The following is a 21,570-nucleotide window of genomic DNA, read 5'->3' on the forward strand; positions in this document are numbered from 1 at the left end:
TGTCAGTATTAACTGGAAGACACTTCTACTTGCTACTTCAGCACACACACATCCTGATCTGGCCCTCTGACTGCAGTCTTCTAATTGGATATGTCAGATTTACAATTGGTAACTGCTTGGTTAATAGCGGCGGTCTTTCTCTAATAAGCACTGCTGCTTTTCCTTCATTTTCTTTTTTTATATCCTATGTGGCTCATCCCAGTTTAGAAGAGCCCTTGGTTTTCTATGTGTATATATGAAAAAAAGGGGAGAGAGGGAGAGATCATCTGCTGTGCCAGGCACTCAGATGGGTACTCCTATCAGACAACCTTGTATGAAGAGCCCTGGAGAGACTCCTGTGAACACATCCCTAGAGTGAAATCCCAGCTCCACCACTTGCTGCTAGGGGATCCTCGGAACTTCATTTTTCAGAGTCGCAGTTTCCCCAGCTGGAAACAGGGATGAGAACACCTGATGGGGTGATTGTGGGGATTTAAGGAGAGGTCTGTGAATAGGACCTGGCTCTTAGTAGCAGGTCAGCAAATGGCCAAGTTTAATCCCAAGTGAGGAGCTCAGAGAAGGATTTCTCTCAGAGGAGCTCTGAGATGCAACGCCAGCATGTCAGGACATCCTCACAGTCCTGGGCAAGGGCATCTTTAGGACCCGCAAGACTGTGCCCGCAGAGGGAGATTCTTGGCGCTTCTGGAAGGAGGATACCTATGTGACAGCGGGCAAGGAAAGCTTGCAGTGCTTTGGGGATGAGACCTGTAACCCGGAGCTGGGAGTGGGCCGGTGGGAGGGTAGCTGAGCAGCAGGAGATGGTTCCAGCTGGCAGCCGGCAAGGTAGGCGGCTGGCACAAGGGGTCTTCTGCCTCCCTGTTCCTGGGAAGGTCTTAAAACCCTAAAGAGGCCAGAGGGCTCCTTCCCCATCTGTAATGTGGTAACGGAGCCCGGGCCAGCACCTCCCCAGGCTGGAAGGCAGGAGAGTCGTTAGGGACACCTGCCTCCTCCCCGCCCTCGCCCCCTCCCCCTCCCAGCGGGAGCCCGCGCAGACCTTGGGCACCTGGGCGCGGGCTGCGCCTGGGAACAATTGGCGCCCCTGGCCTCCAGGCCTCCCTGAGGGAAGGGGGCGGGACGTCGGAGGGTGCAATAGACAGAACTATTAAAGCAACCATCCCGACGGAAATGGGGTGAGGCTGGCACCAGAATAAAGAATCCTGAGAACCAAGAAGAAATAAACCCTCCAACATAAAAGATATTAACATAGAGAATGTCTCGCAAGTAATAGGGATAATCGATATCCTGGGATAGTAATCGATATCCTCGCAAGTAATCGATATCCTGGGATAATCGATTAGCGCGGGGGGGGGGGCATGAAATTTAGATGCATGTCTTCTATCATACACCGAAATTAATTCCTGATAGAGTTAAATGGTGATGGGGGATTGGGGATTAAACTACACACGTACAAAAAGACAGTAGAAGGGAGAATGTATCCGTTCTGTAGAAGGGCGAGGACTTTCTAGGCTTAAAACGGATAAGGAAGGCGTCTGGGTGGCTGAGTGGGTTGGGTTGAGCGGGGAACCCTTGATTTGCGTTCAGGTCATGATCTCATGGTTTGTGGGATACAGCCCCATGTCCACATCGCAATGATAGCGGGGAGCCTTCTTGGGATTCTCTCTCTCTCTCTCTCTCTCTCTCTCTCTCTCTGTTCCTCCCCTGCTAGTGCTCTCACTCTTTCTCTCTCTCTCAAAATACGTAAATAAACATTAAAAAAAAAAAAAAAAAAACCGTGAGATAAATCCCACTAGGAAAGACAGATGTGTTGGGGGCGTCTGGTAGGCTCAGCCAGTTAAGCCTCTGACTTCCGCTCAGGTCATGATCTCACAGTTCATGAGATCCAGCCTCGAGTTGGGTTCCTGTGTGGACCTTGCTTGGATTCTCTCCCTCTGGCACTCTGCCCCTCCCCCATCCCTCTGCCCCTTCTCCCCCGTCTCTCTTGTGCGTGCATGCTCTCCCTCAAAAATAAATAAAAAATAAAACTTAAAAAAAAAAAAAAGCTGCTGCATAATATTCACTAATGCAGGTACACCAAACATTAATTCATTTGGCCCTTCCCCTAGCGTTGAACAATTACACTGTTTCCAATTTCTCTTGCTTTTTACATATACTACTACTTCAAAGAAAATTTTTGTGCATAAATCTTTGTCTTATAATGACTGACTCATTATTTCATTAGGGTATATACCTAGGTGTGAAGTTTCAGGGTCAAAATGACAGCTATAGCTAAAATTTAGTAGAGTCACTGAAAATGGCATTTATGAAGAGGGTTTTTTGTTTTGTTTTGTTTTTTTAAGATTTCATTTTAAATAATTTCTACACCCAACCTGGGCTTGAATTTACAGCCCAGAGATCAAGGAGATGAAGAGTCACTGCTCTACTGACTGGGCCAGTCAGGTGCTCCAAAAGAGTTTCTTCTTCTTTTTTAATGTTTATTTATTGTTGAGAGAGAGACAGAGCACGAGTTGGGGAGGGGCAGAGAGAGAGACAGAATCTGAAGCAGGCTCCAGGCTCTGAGCTGTCAGCACAGAGACTGACATGGGACCAGAACCCATGAACCCTGAGGTCATGATCTGAGCAGAAGTTGGATGCTTAACAGACTGAGCCACCCAGGTGCCCCTAAAGAGTTTATTCTTAGATTCGATGAGTGGTGCCTGGGTGGCTCAGTCGGTTGGACAGCCGACTATGGCTCAGGTCATGATCTCACGGTCTGTGAGTTTGAGCCCTGCGTCGGGCTGTATGCTGACAGCTTGGACCCTGAGGCCTGCTTGGGGTTCTGGGTCTTCCTCTCTCTCTGTACCTCCCCCACTTGCACTCTCTCTCTCTCTCTCAAACATTAAAAAAAAAAAATTTTTTTTAAGGTAGTCGATGTAACAGGCAGGGAATATTCATGAAATCTCTGAAATTTCCCCTCAATATCATTGTGAATCTGAAACTGTTCTAAAAACTAAATTCTATTTTTAAACGTGGCGGGGCAGGATGTTGTAACAACACTGAAATAAGTGTATTGGGCTTTTTGGCTACAGTGAGGTCAGCCATCAGGAAACCATCCAAGCCCCGGCTCTGCCACCTGCCAGCTGTGTGACCTTGAGCAGGTCACTCAACCTCTCTGAGCCTCAGCTGCCTCACCTGTGAAATGGAACTTATAGCGGTTGGCTGGACAGAATGAAGTGTTGAATGCAAGGCCTTGAATACAGCCTGGTGCTCTGTATCCTGTAGATGGCAGGGCCAGTGAGTGGGAAAAGACTTTGCAGACCGTGAGGTGCTCTTCAGATGGGAGGGAGTAGGCTGTGGGAGAGGCACCTTGAGTTCCCTGGCGCCTGAGAGGGGATTGGGTTTGGGGGCCAGGGTGGCGGTGGGAGGGGCCCTCACTGGGGAAACGGCTCCGTGGTGGAGCAGCTGAGGTGCAGCTGGGCCTGTGGCCTGGGAGGCAGTCTTGCGGGCACCTCCTCCCGCAGCCCACAGTCTGCAGCTGAGTCCTGCCTCTTCTCAGGTGGGCCATGGCCAGGACTTGGCTGCCGCTTCTCCTGGCCCTCGGGTGTCCAGCCCTGCCCATAGGTGAGCCCCCTCCCTGCATCCCTCTCTGGGCCCCATTCGTTTGCCCAAGCCCACTCCCTAGCTCCTGACCTCCTTGGGTGTGGGTGGGATGTGGGGAGGCAGGACAGACCTATGTGGGGTCCCTGGGAAGGGTCTTACCATAAGCCCACCACTCCCTTCCCCACAGTATTCACCTTCCAGCTACCTCTCTCTGGGGCTCCAACTCCTGTTCCCTGGAGTCCACAGTGTTGGTAGTAGGGCAGTCACTTCTTGGAGGTAGATAATAAGAACAAGCCGGATGGGCATCCAGGGAGGGTGGGGATGGGGTAGCCAGGGCTGGGACATGGGCGGCATTGTGAGATCTTCTCCTGTCCTTCCTGTCCTGGACTCCTGCCCTCAATAGTACCCTATTCCAAAAGGACTCAGAATGCCTCAGGTTCATCCCTGCTCCCCCTTCTTCGTGAGTTCTCAGGAGAGGTCCCAAGGCCCCAGTGACTTCCCAAGGGTATTACCCTCAGTTCCTCAAAGATCAAGAATGGAGCCAAAGGACTTGTGTTTAGAGGAAAGAATTCTGGGGCGCCTGGGAGGCTCATCTGGTTAAGCGTCCAACTCTTGATTTTGGCTCAGATCATGATCTCACGGTTCATGCATTGGAGACCCGAGTCAGGCTCCATGTTGACAGTGCAGAGCCTGCTTGGGATTCTCTCTCTCCCTCTCTCTCTGCCCCTCCTCTCTAAACAAACAAACAAACAAACAAACTTACCGGATAGAATCCCAGCTTCATCTAAAAGTATGTGCATGTTTACATGTTATGTGGTGGGGAAAGGCCTTGATCTCTGAGTCAGGGCATCTTCTTTTTAAAATTTTTTAAAAAGTTTTATTTATTTATTTTCAGAGAGAGCATGCACTAGCAGGCAGGGGAGGGGCAGAGAGAGGAAGACAGAGACAATCCCAAACAGGCTCCACAACATCAGCAAGGAGCCTGATGCTGGGCTCCATCTCAGGAACCGTGAGATTATGACCTGAGCTGAAATCAAGGGTCAGACACTTACCCAACCAAGCCACCCAGGTGCCCCCGCATCTTCTTGATCTAAAGCTGGCTTCTAGTATTTTCATAAGCTGTCTCTTGCTAGGGAGATTAACCATATCCATGTGAAGCAGGGAGAGCCCATGGCAAAAGGTCTGGGAAGGAAGCAGCCAGGCTGAGGAGGAGCAATCCCGGGCAGCTTCATGGAGGAGGCACATGCTAAACTCAACCTGGGGAGTGTCTCTATCTGTACAACTGGACGGGCTCAGGAGCTCACTTTCGGCTTTCTCTGTTCCTTTTGTTTGCCATGCCTTATTAATATTAGTATTGATAAAATAATACTAATACTTTTCTGCCAAGGTGTTTGACATTCATGACCTTTATTCTTCACAACAATTTTACTGGGCTGGTGTTTTTAAGTTTATTATATTGGTGCAGCATTCAAGACTCAGTAAATTAAGTGGACCAGCCAAGAGTCAAACCAACTCTGTCTGAGGCCATGTCCCAGGCTTGATCCACTGTGCCATGTAGCAAAATCTTAGTCACCCTTCCAAGTGGGGCGGGTCTATGGGAGCAGGAGTCAAAGAGACCTGAGTTCCAATCCTGAGTAGGCTACTTACCTTCCACATGCTTCCAGATCAGTTCTTTGACCTTCAAGAAACCTTCCCTGAGCACCCCCCACTCTGACCTCCCCACAAGATTCTCTAGTGTCTTTTCCTGTGCCCTGGGGAATTTCTTTAGCTTGGCTGCATTTAACTCATGGGGTAAATTTGTGGGTTTTAACGTTTGAGATTTTATTTATATGAAAAGATATCCAACTATTCAACAATAACATTTTGGTCATTATATATATTGTCACCTTCACTGAAAAGTATAAGATTGTAGAAAATCAAGACTATCCTAGAAAATATAGGACAGATGTTTGCAGTACCCATGTGACTCTTTTTTTTTTAAGAGAAAAAAAAAAAACTTGCACGAGCAAGTGGGGGAGGGGCAGAGGGAAAGATAGAGAGAGAGAGAGAGAGAGAGAGAGAGTATCTTAAGCAGACTCCATAGTCTGTGTGGAGTCCGAGTCGGGGCTCAATCCTACGACCTTGGGATCATGACCTGAGCCAAAATCAAGAGTTGGATGCTTAAACCAACTGAGCCACCCAGGCACCCCTATTTTTGATTTTTTAACTATGAAATAATACATACACTTGAAATAGGTGAATTGTATAATACATAAATTATGTCTGAACAAAGCTCTTTAAAAAATATTATAGGGGCACCTGGCTGGCTGCGTTGGTAGAGCATGTGACTCTTGGTCTCAGGGTTGTGAGTTTGAGTCCCACCCCACGTTGTACGTAGAGATTACTTAAAAATAAAATCTTTCTAAAAAATACAACAGACTGGAGCGCCAGGGTGGCTCAGTCAGTTAAGTGTCCAACTTCAGCTTAAGGTCATGATCTCATGGTTTGTGAGTTCGAGCCCTGCATCGGGCTCTGTGCTGACAGCTCAGAGCCTGGAGCCTGCTTAGGATTCTGTGTCTCTCTCTCTCTCCACCCTTCCCCTGCTCATGCTGCCTGTCTGTCTCTCTCTCTCAAAAATAAATAAACATTAAAAATATTTTTAATACTACAGACCTACAGAAAAGAACAGAGAATAGGGCAACAAACACCTCTGCATATTCCACTGAGATTAACAAATAGTTAAAATTTTGCCATATTTGAATCAGATAAAAGAAACAAAAAGTTACAGATACATTCGGAGCCCTCTTTGATCTCATTCCAGATCTTATTTCCTTCCCTTCCTCCCCAGCGGTAACCACTCTCCTGAGGCTGGCACAACAAGGTATTATAAGAATGTGTTTATGCGCCTGCTATCTTTCCCATAGGAAAGGTTCCTTGAGGGCAGGGACAACGTCGTCACCAGTGTTTTATCCCCAGTTCCTGGCACAGAGTATGCCAGATATCGGGTGAGGGATATGATGGACATGATGGGTGAGGGAAGGATGGATACATGGATGCATGGATGCGTGGACAGATCTACAGATGGACGGTAGAAGAGGTATAGGAAAGACAGATGATAGGGAAAACATGGATGAATCGATGGGTAGATGCAAGAAGAGAGGTATGGATGAGTGGGTGGAAAGATAGATGGATGGTGGAAGCAAACCCAGATGGAAGGACAGAAGTCTATTATGAGGTGCTGGCCTGGGAGGGCACAGACAGATCAAGCCCCCCACAGGTGCATGCTCTCTTACAGGTGTGGGCGGCACACCCTTCCCGTCTCTGGCCCCACCAATCACGCTGCTGGTGAATGGGAAGCAGCAGACGCTGGTGGTCTGCCTGGTCCTCGATGTTGCACCCCCTGGCCTTGAGAGCTCCATCTGGTTCTCAGCTGGCAATGGCAGCTCGCTGGACGCCTTCACCTACGGCCCTTCCCCGGAGGCTGACGGCACCTGGACTAGCTTGGCCCAGCTCTCCCTGCCCTCTGAGGAGCTGGCAGCCTGGGAAAACTTGGTTTGCCACACTGGGCCCGGGGCCGGCGACCACAGCCAGAGCACACGGCCCCTCCAGCTGTCAGGTAGGGACGGCGTCTGGGCCCCTGTGGATGCTCCCTGCCCCTCCCCTACACACCCTGGAAACAGGATATGGTGGGAGACAGGGCAGGCTCTGGGCCATGGGGGCATGGAGGGTGTCCACATGCCAACCATCTGAATGAGGTGACGATGGGTAGGATCAGAGCAGGGTGACCTCAGGGCCCTGAGTCCTGGATTTGCAACTCCTTCAAATATCCAGGCTTCAAATATCTCCTTCAAATCCAGGCTCTGATGCATGACTTCCAAGAGGTAGTACCTCCTCCCTTCTATTACCTAGGGTTAATATCTGTATTGCCCTATATATGACGCCCTACTTATAAGGACCAAGCAATAATTAAATAACAAAATGTTTTCATCTACTTATTGTTTACCCTGCAACAGGCACTGTTACAAACACTTTACATTTATAAACTAGGTCATATTATTTTCCCAATATTACAGGCACAGAGAAGCTAAGTGATATGTCCAAAGCCAGCTATTATTTTTACTAGATGACTTACTTCCTCTTTTTGGATTATGGCAGTTTTGTCATCTTCCAAACGGGAATGTGGACTAAAGGTCCCGCCTTTCAAAGAAGGGTGCTAAGAAAATCAATTTCTTGTCTGAAAGTGCTGAGGCACCTCAGCCTCCCCTGGGCACAGAACAGTCGACCGTGGGGAGTGAGAGAGATCTGGGCCCCTGAGAGGAGTCGTAGCAAATGGGCCCCAGGTTCCTACTGCTGGTTCATCTGGTTCATTTGTCCAACATGCCGTGAATGGCTGCCCTGTGCCAGGCTGGGAACATAGTGCTTGGGTGGAGGGCAGAGCCCATCCCCAAAGACTCATTCTCTTCTCCTTGACTGGCAGGAGAGACTTCCTCAGCCAGAACCTGCCTCTGGGAGCCTCTCAGGGGTGAGTACTGGGGATCTTGGGCTCTGTTAGGGTCTGGCCTGATGGTTCCACTCTGCTGGGGCGGGGGGTTGGTGGTGTTCCCTGAAGAGGCTGCCTTGCTGGGTTGGGGCACTGGCAAGCCTGGGCTTGAGTCTACCTGTGGGTAAATGGGAGTGGGTCCTCTGACCCCAGAGTACTCCCTGGACACCAGTTGGAAGGTGTAGGTGAGAGTTAATGGGAGGCTCCTTAAAGCTCTCCTTGGGCAGCCCAGATGGATGGTGTCAGCGTCAGAGCCTTGGGAGACTGGGTGATAGACAGTCCCACCACCCAACAGGCAGAGAGAGTCATGAGTCAGGTTCTACTTCCTCACCACATAGAGCATTTGGAGCTGGTTATTTGCCTCTGCATCAGATGCTAATTTCTGCCTGGCCTACATCCCCCTGGTTTGGGGGGGAATAAGATAAAATGAAGGCTGGGAAGGTGTGCGTTATTATTACCAGTTAGAGCTCAGGTCAGACACCAGGGAGGACTTGCCCTGGCTTTGGGGAACGGCGGGGAGGAGGAACGGCAAGGGCAGAGGACAAGGCCCCTCTTCCCCAGAGAACGCCCTCCTGCGAGTGGGGCTGACGCTGGCCTCCAGGTCCCTAACTGCTTTTCTCTCTCCCGCAGGGACGCGGGGCCAAGCGCTGCGGCTGGGGGCGCTGCGACTGCTGCTTTTCAAGCTGCTGCTGTTTGACGTGCTTCTGACCTACAGCCGCCTCCGTGCCCTGCCCTCCACGCTGGGGGACCCCGGGCTCCCCGCGCCCCCCAGGGGCCCCCTGGAGCCCCGCCGTCTCCCGCAGCCTCCGCCCGCAGCAGAGCCTTCAGCTCCAGCCACCTGGATTCGCCGCAGTGCTGGGGGGACGGCAGGCCCGGGGCTCACCCTGTCGCTGCAGCCCCGCCTTCTCGGCTGGGAGTCCAGGAGCCCGGTGTGGGAGGAGGGGACGCTCCCTACCCACCGAGCCTGGGCCTGGTGCTCGTGAGTCACCCTGAATTCCTGCCTCAAGCCTTGCAATCTTTGTGTGTGACCTGCCTCCTATTGCAGATGGAAATTTCCGGCGCTGGGGTTTGTTTCCCGCCTCGGATTGAGGGCCTTCTGAGGGAGAAGGCTGTATCTCTCCCATCAGACCGGGAGCCGCTTGAGGGCGGGGATCCACAGGTACAGGGACCCTTGAGGTGCAGAGAACTGAGAACAATTAAAGGGGAACTTAAATGACACAAACAAATGAAACATATTTTAATTCACGTCTGCCCTGGGAGGAGGGGATTTGGCAGATTTTTAAGAAGCAGAAATCTGGGAGGGCTCCCTTGAGGAAGAGGGCTTCCTGAGGGTGAGACTCTGGGAACTGTAGAGTGATGCCAGGGTTTGGGGAAGATGCTGTCCTACCTCTGTCTCCTTCTCCGCAGGCAGGCGTGGGGTGAGGCTCCCTCTCTGTCTCCCTATCCTGACCCAGCCTTTGCAAGAGGTCAGGATGAGGAGCCCAGGAAGCCAGGAAGGTGGGGTGCTGGGCCTGATGTGAAGTTTTGTACAGACTTGACAGAAATGAACAGGGCCAGGATCCCAGGGTAACAGGATCATATACAATGCCAAGAGCATGGATATTAATTACAAACTTACACCTTATTAATCAGTTAAGGGTCATTATTCATTTAACAAATATTCATTGAGCATCAACCCTGAGCCAGGCACTAAAGAGTCTTCTTGTTTCCTAAAGAGTGTTCTTACACTGATAGTATATGAGGCCCCCACAGTAGAGTGTCTGGCCTCTGTTTCTCCAGCACTGGCAGGAAATCCAGTCTTTCCAGGGGTTCCTCTCCAGTAATCACCCGCAGGAATCTCTGGGTGCTTTCATGTGAATCCAGGTGTCCCCTAGGCAGCACAGGACAGTCTGCTGGACAAGTGGTGCTACCTTTGTCTTTCTTCCCCCAAGGTGGTATTAGCAAATGCTCTAACATCACCCCCCACCACCACACACACATGGTGTCAGTGACATTTCCATCTTTCCTGAGCCTCTGTGCCCTCTCAGCTACTGTTCCATGAAAACCCTCACTATCTGCTGCACAGCTCATCTCTCACCAGCCTGTAAGGAGATACTCCAGCCTCTTTTTGGATTCTTCAAGGAGGGGTATCCCACAACTTCTGGGGACAAATCCGTCCACCATCCCTACATGGCTTGCTCCTTCCCAAACACACGGACTGAGAAGAAGTCTAAGCTAGGCTGGGTTGGGGCAAGGGCATGTCTGGCCATAACCTCAGACTTTCTCCAGCCACTGTCCATTTCCAGCCCTGAGCTCCTGCCAAACTGATTTGTGCCTCAGTAAATGTCCTTCAGACGTCCTTTTGTTCATTTTGTAATCAGAGCTTCCCTTAGCTTCAACGCCCCTCCTCATCGTGTTCCAATCCCCCAATCCTGCCCTGCCCCAGGCTCAGTTGCTACTGTGGCTGGCTTAACATTATTTCCCAGGAAGGTTCCTGGGCCTAGGTAAATCACTGGACTTGGCCAGGCTCTGAGTCTCCCCAAGTCTTAAGAAGCCTACAGAAGATGCAGCATTGCAGAAGGGTGTCCTGATCCTGTGTGCTATAGAATTATACATACCACAGCCCCTTCATATCTAAAGTGCCTTGTCACTTGCACAATTGTTTTGAGCAAGAAGCTAAGATCAGGAAATAACAAGTCAAAAGGCTGAGCATCAGTCCTAAGACTTCATAAAATAATATAAATATCCAATATCTAGGAAGGAAAAATAGGGCACTGGGGAACAGAGCCTTGCAGACAAAAGTGTAATTTGCAGACAACTTCCCAGAAAAGCAGCCTTGGTATGTGTGTGTGTCCATAGGACACTGAGCTCAGGGGCAGTCTGAAGCAGCCCCAAAGACCCAGAAAGTCCTCCTCTTGATGAGGAGATGGGAACCCACCAAGTATCTCCTTATGTGGGGTACCCTGTCGTTGCTGGGGAGGCAGAAGGGAAATACAATTGTTCATTAGCCAAGTCCCTGCTTTGTAGGAGCTCAGAATCCAAGAAATAAATAATAGGGTAGAAAAGAGAACTAAGGTTACATACTAATAAAAAAAAAGTGTGAATTTTTTACAATCTGTTAATAAGCTTTAATTCCACAAACCTATTTGAGGTTGCCAGCTACAGGCAAGTCTTTAACAGCAGCTAGGAGCATCCTTTGTCATCATAAAGATAGAAACTGAGGCTCAGGGTGCCTGGCTGGCTCAGTCCATGGAGCACCCAACTCTTGAATTTGCGATTGTGAGTTTGAGAAAGTAAAAAAGGAAGAAAGAAAAGGAGGGAGGGAGGGAAGGCAGGAAGGAAGGGGAAAAAAGAGAAAAAAGAAAAAAGAAAAAAGGGAGAGAGGGAAGGAAGGAAAAAAAGCAAGAGGCAAGAGAAAGGAAGGAAGGGAGGGAAAGAAAGAGAAAGAAAGAAAAGAAAGAAAGAAAGAGGCTTGGAGAGGAGGTAATTTGTTCTAGCTCTCGGGGGACAAAGCTGGGATTACTGGGCATTAAAAAAGCTGCTTGATGGCTGGGGACTGAGTCGCCATGGTCTCACCTACACAGCCTACCAGTGATTAGCAATTACAACAATAACAACAACTATAATAATAATAAAATTTTAAAACAGGTGCTCACTTAAGGGTTTGCTGCATTACAACCCCAGGAGGGAAGTGACGCGTAAGGAGGCGGCGGCGAAGGCCGTCAAGACGGCCTTCTGCACCTCTTGCAGGACCGACGAGCCCAACCTCGTCCCTTTCAGGCCTAGCCCACAGCTTCCCCTCTCGGCGTGCTAGTCCTCCAGCCGCTCCAGAGCCACCGTTAGTGGGTGGGGTAAGATGCTGCCATAGGACACTGAGGACACCATCTGTTTCCTCATTGGTCGAGGCCGAAAAAAGATCGCCCTCCCATTCGCTGGGATGCAAGCCCCGGAAAGCCCATTGGCTGCGTAGTCCGCGGGCCTTCGTCGGCTCTGAGGGCGGGCCGAGGCAGCCAGAGGAGGGAGCGGGCCGGGGGCTCCCTGTTGCCCTGGTTACGCCGAGGCACGTGTGCAGTCCCGGAAGCGGCTCCGGGAAGCGGCCCAGCGCGCGCAGCCGGAGGAAGCGCAGCCCGGTCCGCTGGGGTCGGGTCCGGCTGGGCCATGGAGCCGTTCCCTGAGCCTGCGCCCCGGCCCGGACCCCGCTGTCTTCTGCTTCTCTCCCTGCTACTGTTGCTGCTGCTGCTACTGCCACTGCCGGCCCCGGAGCTGGGCCCGAGCCAGGTGCAAGCCGAGGAGACCGACTGGGTTCGACTCCCCAGCAAATGCGAAGGTGAGGGGGCGGGGCCGGCGGGGAGTCTCCTGCCAGAGGGGCGGGGCGTGCAGAGAAGGGGGTAAGGGGGATGCAAGATCCTTGCCTCCTGAGCTAGAGTCTCTTCATTCGTTGAAGCTACTGTGTGCCTGGCTCTGTGCTGGATGCTGAGGACACAGGGGCGGGCAAGGGATCAGGTCTCGGTGCACCTGGAGCGATCAAATCGGTACAAAAGAAGTAGTTATAATCCAGGGTGGTAGATGCCATGATAGATAACAGGCTTTGCCGAGTGAGGAGCATCTAATCTAGCCTAGGGATGGGGGAAAGGCTGTGTGTAGAGGAGAGCCAGGAAAGGCTTCGTACAGGAAGCCCAAACAATAATTAGGACTTAGCTGGGTGAAGAGAAGTGAAAAGAGAGAATGTCTTAGGAAGCCACAGCTGCAGAGGCCTGTAGGCTAAGAAGCAAAGGACAGACAAGTTTGAGGAACTGAGAAAGTATGTATGACTGTTCTTAGGGGAAGAAGAGCCTGAGAAAGCCCTTTCCCCTTTTGGCCCTCACCACAACCTAATCTGTGCAATTGATGGACTCCCCCACTAGCTGTGAGCTCCTTGAGGACAGGACCTTTTCTCAGATATTTATTCACACAACGCCTGGTACGCACCCAGTGAATATTTTTGGAATAAATAGGAATAAACAGGGACTGTGGGTGTGGGTGGAGGAAGGAGAAGGGTCTGAGGCCTAAGGGGAGAAGAATACAGGGCCACTTTGGGACAAGAGTAGAGCCTGGGGGAATTTGGTGAGGGGGGAGGATTTTAGGAATAAGGAGAAAATGAATCCCAAAGATATAGGAGTGGAGGTGTGGAACTTCAGAGAGAGAAAGAGCACCAGCACCCAAGCCAGTGATCTGGGACTATGAAGGGCCATTCTTCCTCTCCCCATCTCTGTTTTCTCCCCAGACCTTCGCAGCCACTCCTTTCTTCCCATCTCTGTAACCCAAACCCCTCAGCAAGTTGGCTATAAATCCATTTCATCCCAATTAAAGCGTACAGCAGGCCAGATGTTCCCTAAGTCCTGGGAAGTGGGGGTGGGGTAGGTGGTTTGGGACACGTAATCCTTTCATTTTCGAGATGAAAGATAAGATGCTTCAGACACGACCTGACTTCACCAGTAGGGCTCCCAGTATGGATGCTAGCCTGTACCTTGTCCCTCAGCCCCATAAATAGGCAGAGGGTTGCAATGCTTTCCTTTCACTCTTTCTCGAGAAATCTTTTGCGGAGTTCATTTCCTCTCTTTGTTTTCATTCTTAGCCTCCACTGTGTCTCTGATTATCCTCATAGTCTAAGAAGCTCACATTTCTTTCCATTAGGAGGCATTCACAGACTCAGAAGCAGAGAGCTGGCAAAGATTTTAAGAGATCATTCTAGTCCAACCCCATTTTGTAGGTAATGGATAAAGATTAAAAGGCATTTTCAGGGGCACCTGGGTGGCTGAGTCTGTTAAGCATCTGACTCTTGATTGTGGCTCAGGTCATGATCTCACAGTTTGTGAGTTTGAGCCCCCACATTGGGCTGTGTGCTGGCAGCGTGGAGCCTGCTTTGGATTCTCTCTCTCCCCCTCTCTCTCTCTGCCCCTCCCCCATTGCACAGTCTTGAGCGCACATGGGTGCCCTCTCTCACTCAAAATAAATACATAAAACTTGAAAAAAATGGATTTTCAGTCACAGGATGGCTTGGCAAACTCTTAGGCTCCTCTTAATAGTGTATTTGCTTTTATTTATCATTGTTGCACCTTTTTTGTTAAATGCTGATTGTGTCTGGCCCACAAAGCCTGCCTCCTGGCTCAGTAGCCTCAGTGGAATAGGCCTTGGCACAGAGGAAGGAGAGCCTGCCTGGAAAAAGAGTAGGTGGGTGTCCAGGAGAGTCTGGGGCCTGTGCCATGAGCCTCCTCCAAGTCTGATTCTGGGTGGGATCCCCAGAGGGGGTCTTGAAGAGGTAAGATTTGGAAGAGTTGGGAAGCAAGGTTGTGGTTGATGGGCACAAGAGAGAAAGGAGGTTCCAGGTCCCCAGGGCCTGGAATCCTAAACGTTGAGGGCATGGGAGAAAGGAGCAAAAGAGCCAGAAAAGCGATGAGCTCACACAGAATACAGAACAGAGAGGGGAGGGGGACAGGTGTCCTGGATAGAGAGCCTGGGAGGTGAGCCGCCTCGATTCATTGCAGACTCTGAGATCCCAGCCTATATTTTGGAATTTTCATGTGTTCCAGATTCTCCAAGGCATCTATTAATATGTAAGTTATAAAATTTTACCAAGCAAGCCTTCAGGGGAGGTACTGTTGTCAGTGTTACAGTCACTCTGATGGTGTTTAGCCTATAGATCATATTCATTCAGAGGCATCAGAAGCTGCTCGACCACAAACACAGTCTGTCAGCAATATTTATTAAGTATCCAACACACACACAGTCCTTGACGAGAGGAATACAGAAAAAAATCCAATACATGGTAACTCACTTTGGGTACCCTTATGGTCTAACTGGGGAGACACAAAATGGCCAAAGGCCCTCAGTGAGAGCATGGGTCCTGGATCCTGCAGAGGCCCAGATAAAATCAGGAGCAGGTGGGATTGGTCCAGAAGAACTTCCCAGTAGGAGGAGGCTTTTAAAATGAAGCTGGGAGAATGGGCAGAAAAGCCCCTAGAGGGCATTAAGTGCTCTCCCAGGGCCTCAGACAGGTCACGCTTTTGGTGGTAGTACTCCTTATGCAGTAGTAATTATCTGTTTACACTTCTTTCTACTCCATTAGACTGGATCTGGAACCTTGTTTTCATCTGTGAATCCCCAGGCAGTGCCTGACACCTAGGAGTTGCTTAAAAACTGAAGAAAAGTAAGAGGAAACAAAAAGGTGAATGTACAGAAACAGTAGAAATAAGGCCTCTGGAAGGGATGGAACAAATTACCTTGGTAGGAACAGAGAGCTGGTAGTGGAACAACATATGAAATCAAGTAATAAAAGAGACATACAAGACAGGGAAATTTGGGGCAATTGGGGAAATTTGAATGTGGACTGTTAGGTGGTATTAGAATTGTTAATTTTCCGAGTATCAGTATGGTTGTATGGTTGGGTAGAAGAACGTCCTTATTCTCCAGAGATGCATGAAGACATTTTTAGGGGTGAAAGGTCATGATATCTGCAACTTTTTATTTTATTTTATATCTTTTTTTTTAATGTTTATTTTATTTTTGAGAGAGTGAGAGCGTGAGCAGGGGAGGGCCAGAGAGAGAGAGAGAGAACTGGAAGCAAGCTCCGGGCTCCGAGCTGTCAGCACAGAGCCCGACGTGGGGCTCGAAACACAAACCGTGAGAACATGACCTGACCTGAAGTCGGACCCCTAACCGACTGAACCACCCAGGTGTCCCTGCAACTTACTTTTAAAATGGTTTAGCAGGGGCGCCTGGGTGGCTCAGTTGGTTGAGTGCCCGACTTCGGCTCAGGTCATAATCTCGCAGTTTGTGAGTTCGAGCCCCGCGTCGGGCTCTGTGCTGACTGCTCGGAGCCTGGAGCCTGCTTTGGGTTCTGTGTCTCCTCCTCTCTCTGCCCCTCCCCTGCTCATGCTCTGTCTCTCTGTCTCTCAATAATAAATAAACGTTAAAAAATTTTTTTTTTTTTAATGGTTTAGCAAAGGGGCGACTTGGTGGCTCAGTCATTTAAGCATCTGACTTCAACTCAGGTCATAGTCTCCTGGTTCGTGAGTTTGAACCCTGCATCAGGCTCTGTGCTGACAGCTCAGAACCTGGAGCCTGCTTCAGATTCTGGGTCTCCGTCTCTTTCTGCTCCTCCCCTGCTTGTGCTCTGTCTCTGAAAAAGAAATAAACATTAAAAACAATTTTTTAATGGTTTAGCAGAAACAATGTATATATTGTTGATATATATTAATATATTATCATATTATGTTACATATTGGAGAGAGAATGTAGCAGATCACTAACTGTTGAAACTATATACACTATTCATTGTACTCATTCAGCGTTTTTATATGTTTGAAAATTTTAAAGTAAAATGATTACAGAGGGCAGTGGGAGTGGGGGGCAGGAAGGAGCTGGGAGAAATGGAGTCAGCCAGGACTGGACATGGGGCAGTGAATCTTGGAGCCAAGTTTCCCCCGGTGACCTCCATGGGGTGGTCTGGGACTAACTCCTTCCCTGCCTGGGGTGTTGACCCTGTCTGGGAGAGGCATCCACGTTGGTGTGGTTTGCTGGGAGCTGGCTTCTATCAGACTCATGTGCACTCAGTAGGCTGGGCTGTGTCTCCCTCCCCTAGTGTGTAAATACGTTGCGGTGGAGCTAAAATCAGCTTTTGAGGAAACCGGCAAGACCAAGGAGGTGATCGACACAGGCTATGGCATCCTGGATCGGAAGGCTTCCGGAGTCAAATACACCAAGTCGTAAGTGAAAGAGGGTACCCATCAGCCTGGCCTGCTTTGTTCGTAACGGCTTTAGAAGTTTGGAGTTCCCTTCTCCCTTCCAGCTAGGCAGACCCACCAAAGGGAGGCGGCTCTGACCAACACCTAAGTTTGCCCACTGGTTTTGCCCCCAACTATTTGTGTGGTCTTCGTAAGTCCCTTCATTCCACTGAGCTTTGGACTTCTCATCTGTAAAAGCAAGACTGTTGGGCCTTATCTCATTCCCAGACTCTTGGATTTCATGGACCAGTGCAAATTTAAAAAAAAAAAAAAAAAAAAAAAATTGGTAATATAGGGTTACCAATCTTTAATTTTGCCAGGAATAAATATTAAAAGTAAAAATAACCCCCCCAAAAAACTTTCATCAGCCATGATGGTCCTTTCAAAATGAAATGTGTTGGAGCACCTGGCTGGCTCATTCAATGGAGTGTGTGACCCTTGATCTCAGGCTTATAAATTCAAGCCCCACGTTGAGTGTAGAGATGAGTTAAAAATAAATCTTAAAACAGAAAAAAAGAAATATTTTAACATCAAAACTTAATACATTTTGCTTTATAAAACCATCTAAATACTGAATCATCTAGCTTTATAAAAAATGCCTTCCCATAGAGCTGTTACAATTTTGTCTCTCTGGTCTGTGTTCCAGCATTTCAGAGCCCCCAGACCAGATGACCTATCTTCCTTCCAGCTCTGACTTCCCTTTGGTGAGATGCGCAGGTGTTGGGGTAGCAGGGCTGGAGGGACGGATCACTAACCCACTGGGGCTAGGAGAGGAGTTCAGCCCCTCTCGTGCTGCTGTCTCTGCAGGGACTTACGGTTAATCGAAGTCACTGAGACCATTTGCAAGAGGCTCCTGGACTATAGCCTGCACAAGGAGAGGACCGGCAGCAACCGGTTTGCCAAGGTTGGATTTGTGCTTGTCCTTCATCCCCACTGGGCCAGGCCTGGAGGTGTCTAAGTGGTCTGCTGGTGTGGGTGTGATTTGGAGATCATGCTTGGGGAGCTTCCCTCCTTGGCCTCTTCCCATTCTTCATCGACCACGGTGTGCATTTCTCCCCTTCTGAGTGGCCTGGCTTTTCAGTGGCGATAGGCACATTCTTCATGGCCTGGGCCTGCCCATCAGGGCCCTGTCTCAGCCTCAGACTGAAATGCAGGGTGGCAATCCCCGTGGAGGCCTGATCACTTGCTCAGTGAGAGCTCAGGGAGTACAGACCTGTGGGCTTTAGAGATGTCAGAAGACATGGCAGGATGGGGGTGGGGTTATTACCTCATTCCGCTGGGCACGCACCTGGACCGCTGTCAGGGTGCCTGTGTAACATTCAGTGCACTTACTGTATGTGTGAATGGCTCTGTCCCTGAACAAGGAGTTTCTTACAACAAGGCCCAGGGGCACCTGGGTGGCTCAGTCGGTTAAGTGTCTGACTTCGGCTCAGGTCATGATCTCGTGGTTCACGAGTTCGACCCCCACATCGGGCTCTGTACTGACAGCTCAGAGCCTGGAGCCTCCTTCTGATTCTGTGTCTCCCTCTCTCTCTGACCCTCCCCCCATTCATGCTCTGTCTCTCTCTGTCTCAAAAGTAAATAAACGTTAAAAAATTAAAAAAAAAAAAAACAAAAAAAAACAAGGCCCATAGTTCTTTGTTTCTATGTCTTCAGTGCCTGGCACATGGTAAGAGACTTGCCTCCCACATTTCTCCACCCACCTACCCTTCCAGTGAAGTCTGTTAGTGAGAAACCCCTGGGAAACCTAGAGAGATAGTCTTAAGCAACAGAAGTCTTAAATTTTTTAAATTTGTATGAATTTTGTATTCTACTCAGTAATAAAACCATGTTTTGCTTTAATATAAAAATGTTTATGGGGCCCCTGGGGGCTCAGTTGGTTAAGCATCTGACTTTGGCTCAGGTCAGGATCTCACAGTTCATGAGCTCGAGCCCTGCGTTGGGCTCCACACTGACATCGTAGAGCCTGCTTGGGATTCTCTCTCTCCCTTTCTCTCTGCCCCTCCCCTACTTGTGCTTTCTCTCTCTCAAAGTAAATAAATAAACTTAAATTTCTTTTAATGTTTGTATTTACTTTTGAGAGAGACAGAGCATGAGCAGGGGAGGGGCAGAGGGAGAGGGAGACACAGAATCCGAAGCAGGCTTCAGCCTACGAGCTGTCAGCACAGAGCCTGACATGGAGCTCGAACCCATGAACCACAAGATCATGACCTGAGCCAAAGTCGGACGTTTAACTGACTGAGCCACCCAGGTGCCCCTAAATAAATAAACCTAAAAAAAAAAAAGTTTAAGATTATTTTCCGTAGCAATAAAATTAGAAACAACCTAACCATTCACCAGTGGTTAAATAAATTGATGTGGCCATTCAGTGGACAAAACAAAGAATGAGGTAGCTCTTTGTGGCGTGAATTAAAATTATCTCCAAAGTCTGTTAATAAGGCCAGGTGCAGAAGAGTGTGTCTGCTATATACTATTGCTTGTGTAAAAAATGGGGGTGAGGAGGGCAGGATGGATTTGTATGTATATTTGCTTGTATTTGCATGCATTACCTCTGGAAAGATAGAGGAAGTAGATGATGTGTAGGTGTAGTCTCCAGGGAGAGGACCTAGGTAGCTGGCAGAAATATTTTTACAGAACTGGGTCCTCCCTGCCTCACTCGTGCCCACTTCCAACCCAGGAAAGGCACAAGCCCTAGGAAGAACTAGAGCAGTGAGCGGGTCTAGAGCCAAGGCACACTTAATTCCTGGGAAAGGAGTATCTATTCAAAGGGCCAGAAGGCAACAGCAGCCCTTTTGGGGATTTTTGTTTGTTTCTTTAAATTATTATTATTATGATGATTTTAATAGGGAGAGGGGAAGAGAGAGTGAGGGGCAGAGCGAGAGGGAGAGACTCTTAAGCAGGCTCCATGCTCAGCACAGAGCCCGACGCGGGCTTGATCCCACAACTGTGAGTTCATGACCTGGGTCAAAGTCAAGAGTCAGACACTTAACCTACTGAGCCACCCAGGCGCCCACACAGCAGCCCCTTTTGAAAGGGGGAGGTGTGGGGAGGCAGGATAGGTTGTGTGTGATTGTGTGTGTGTGTGTGTGGTGTGTAGGTGTGTAGGGGTTGTGGAGTAGGCCTGAAAGAGGGGAGAGGAAAGTGAGGTCCAGTGTGAGAAGCCTTGAGAGTCCTGGCTTCTCAGAGCTGGGTCCTTGGGCCTCCAGCACCACCCGGAGAGGAGGGTGGGAGGTGGGGAAAGCTCCGCTTCTCATGCCTGCTTGCCTCTTCCAGGGCATGTCTGAGACCTTTGAGACACTGCACAACCTGGTCCACAAAGGGGTCAAGGTGGTGATGGATATCCCCTATGAGCTGTGGAATGAGACCTCTGCAGAGGTGGCTGACCTTAAGAAGCAGGTATGGGCCTTTTGGCCCTCAGAGGCTACCGTACCCCACAGGGGTGGGTGGGGACTAGGTCTGGGGCTGAGGAAGGCCACCAAGAGCTGGGAGGCTTTGATCAAGTCATCTCACCTCTCTGCCTTCAGTTTCCTCAGGAGAATCACAGCCACCTGCCTGCCCTGCAGTGGGTTGTGAGGCTCAGCTGAGCTCCCCCGGGAGCGAGTCAGTGCTGGGGCTTTGCCAATGCAGTGTATTCTGATTCATAGTGCGACGTGTTGGTGGAAGAGTTTGAGGAGGTGATCGAGGACTGGTACAGGAACCACCAGGAGGAAGACCTGACTCAGTTCCTCTGCGCCAACCATGTGCTGAAGGGCAAGGACACCAGTGAGTCTGAGGGAGGGAGAGGGCAGGGTGGGTGGGCCCTCAGCTTTACTGCTTGCCCCCCCTCAGGGGAGGTGGGTAGGGAGGGGACCGAGAAGAGATAAGACCTAGAAAGCACCATACCCTCAAGGAGCTTGATGGGACGGCGTGGAGTAAGAAGTACTGAAACCAGGTGCAGAATAACATGGCAGTAACTCAGATGCCCCCAGAGGGGCCTGGAGGCCCCAGAGAGGCAGGAGGAGGGGACCTGACACCACTTCCGGGGCCACCCAGTCAGTGCTCCTCACCCAGCGAACCAGTCTGTTGAGGGTGTCTCTCTTCACCCCAGGTTGCCTCGCAGAGCAGTGGTCCGGCAAGAAGGGGGACACAGCCGCCCTGGGAGGGAAGAAGTCTAAAAAGAAGAGCGGTAAGGTCAAGGCCTCGGGCAGCGGCAGCAAACAGAGGAAGGAGCTAGGTGGCCTTGAAGAAGACCCCAGCCCCGACGAGGATGAGGGCATCCAGAAGGCATCCCCCCTCACACACAGCCCCCCGGATGAGCTTTGAGCCTAACCCAGTGCCCCCTGTATCGTGACCCCTGACCTGGAAGCTGAAGAATCTGGGGCACAGCTCTGGCAGGCAGATGGCTGTCCCTCTCCAAGTCCTCCCTGCCGTGCCAGCTTCCTGCCAGGAAAGACACAGGGCCAGGGAAGAGCTCAGATCAGCTGCCGTCAGCCTACCGACCTCCTCCCTCTGCCAAGCGGCTGTCCTAACCCAGGCTTCGGGCAGGCCATGCGATTTCGCGCCTGCCAAGGACTCCAGTATGAACTCCGGAGGGGCAGGTGTGGAGAGGGCACCCGGCCTTCACCTCCCCTCACTCCTTCCCAGCAGGGAAGCAAGACTACAGGCCTCCCCACCCCTGCTTATCCCCTCCTGTGGACACCTTGCACTCTGCCCGGCCCTCCCCAGGGCTCACAGAGTAAAAACCTTTTGGCCTTT

General features: G+C 50.2%; 2 protein-coding genes across 5 annotated transcripts; both read left to right on the forward strand.

The window, feature by feature from the left end:
* Positions 1-3,539: 3,539 nt before the first annotated feature.
* On the forward strand, positions 3,540-11,864 carry PTCRA (pre T cell antigen receptor alpha). The gene is given in 7 exon segments (XM_042985294.1): positions 3,540-3,597; positions 6,377-6,436; positions 6,851-7,171; positions 8,033-8,077; positions 8,726-8,845; positions 8,848-9,254; positions 11,723-11,864. Coding segments are annotated over 7 exon segments (1,023 nt in total). The 3' UTR covers positions 11,735-11,864.
* Positions 11,865-12,080: 216 nt separating this feature from the next.
* CNPY3 (canopy FGF signaling regulator 3) lies at positions 12,081-21,570 on the forward strand. Of its 4 annotated transcripts, XM_042986383.1 has the most exons (8): positions 12,314-12,401; positions 15,180-15,278; positions 16,695-16,818; positions 17,483-17,540; positions 17,618-17,740; positions 20,110-20,232; positions 20,481-20,598; positions 20,924-21,570. In XM_042986383.1, exons 4-8 carry the CDS (start codon positions 17,505-17,507, stop codon positions 21,136-21,138), a joined length of 615 nt encoding a protein of 204 aa, XP_042842317.1. In that variant the 5' UTR covers positions 12,314-12,401; positions 15,180-15,278; positions 16,695-16,818; positions 17,483-17,504; the 3' UTR covers positions 21,139-21,570. The 4 variants fall into 4 exon arrangements, 3 of the variants coding, with proteins under 3 accessions (XP_042842316.1, XP_007085381.2, XP_042842317.1); XM_042986382.1 differs by lacking the exon at positions 15,180-15,278 and having other exon boundaries at positions 12,081-12,401; XM_007085319.3 differs by lacking the exons at positions 15,180-15,278; positions 17,483-17,540 and having other exon boundaries at positions 12,081-12,401; positions 17,644-17,740.

This window comes from Panthera tigris, chromosome B2 (assembly GCF_018350195.1).
Source record: "Panthera tigris isolate Pti1 chromosome B2, P.tigris_Pti1_mat1.1, whole genome shotgun sequence".
Lineage (NCBI taxonomy): Eukaryota > Metazoa > Chordata > Mammalia > Carnivora > Felidae > Panthera > Panthera tigris.

Coding starts and splice junctions, on each gene's coding strand:
- CNPY3 (XM_042986382.1), top strand. CDS start 12,233: ATGGAGCCGTTCCCTGAGCCTGCGCCCCGGCCCGGACCCCGCTGTCTT. Junction 12,402..16,694: donor ACTCCCCAGCAAATGCGAAG/GTGAGGGGGCGG, acceptor TCCCTCCCCTAG/TGTGTAAATACGTTGCGGTG. Junction 20,233..20,480: donor TGGCTGACCTTAAGAAGCAG/GTATGGGCCTTT, acceptor TCTGATTCATAG/TGCGACGTGTTGGTGGAAGA.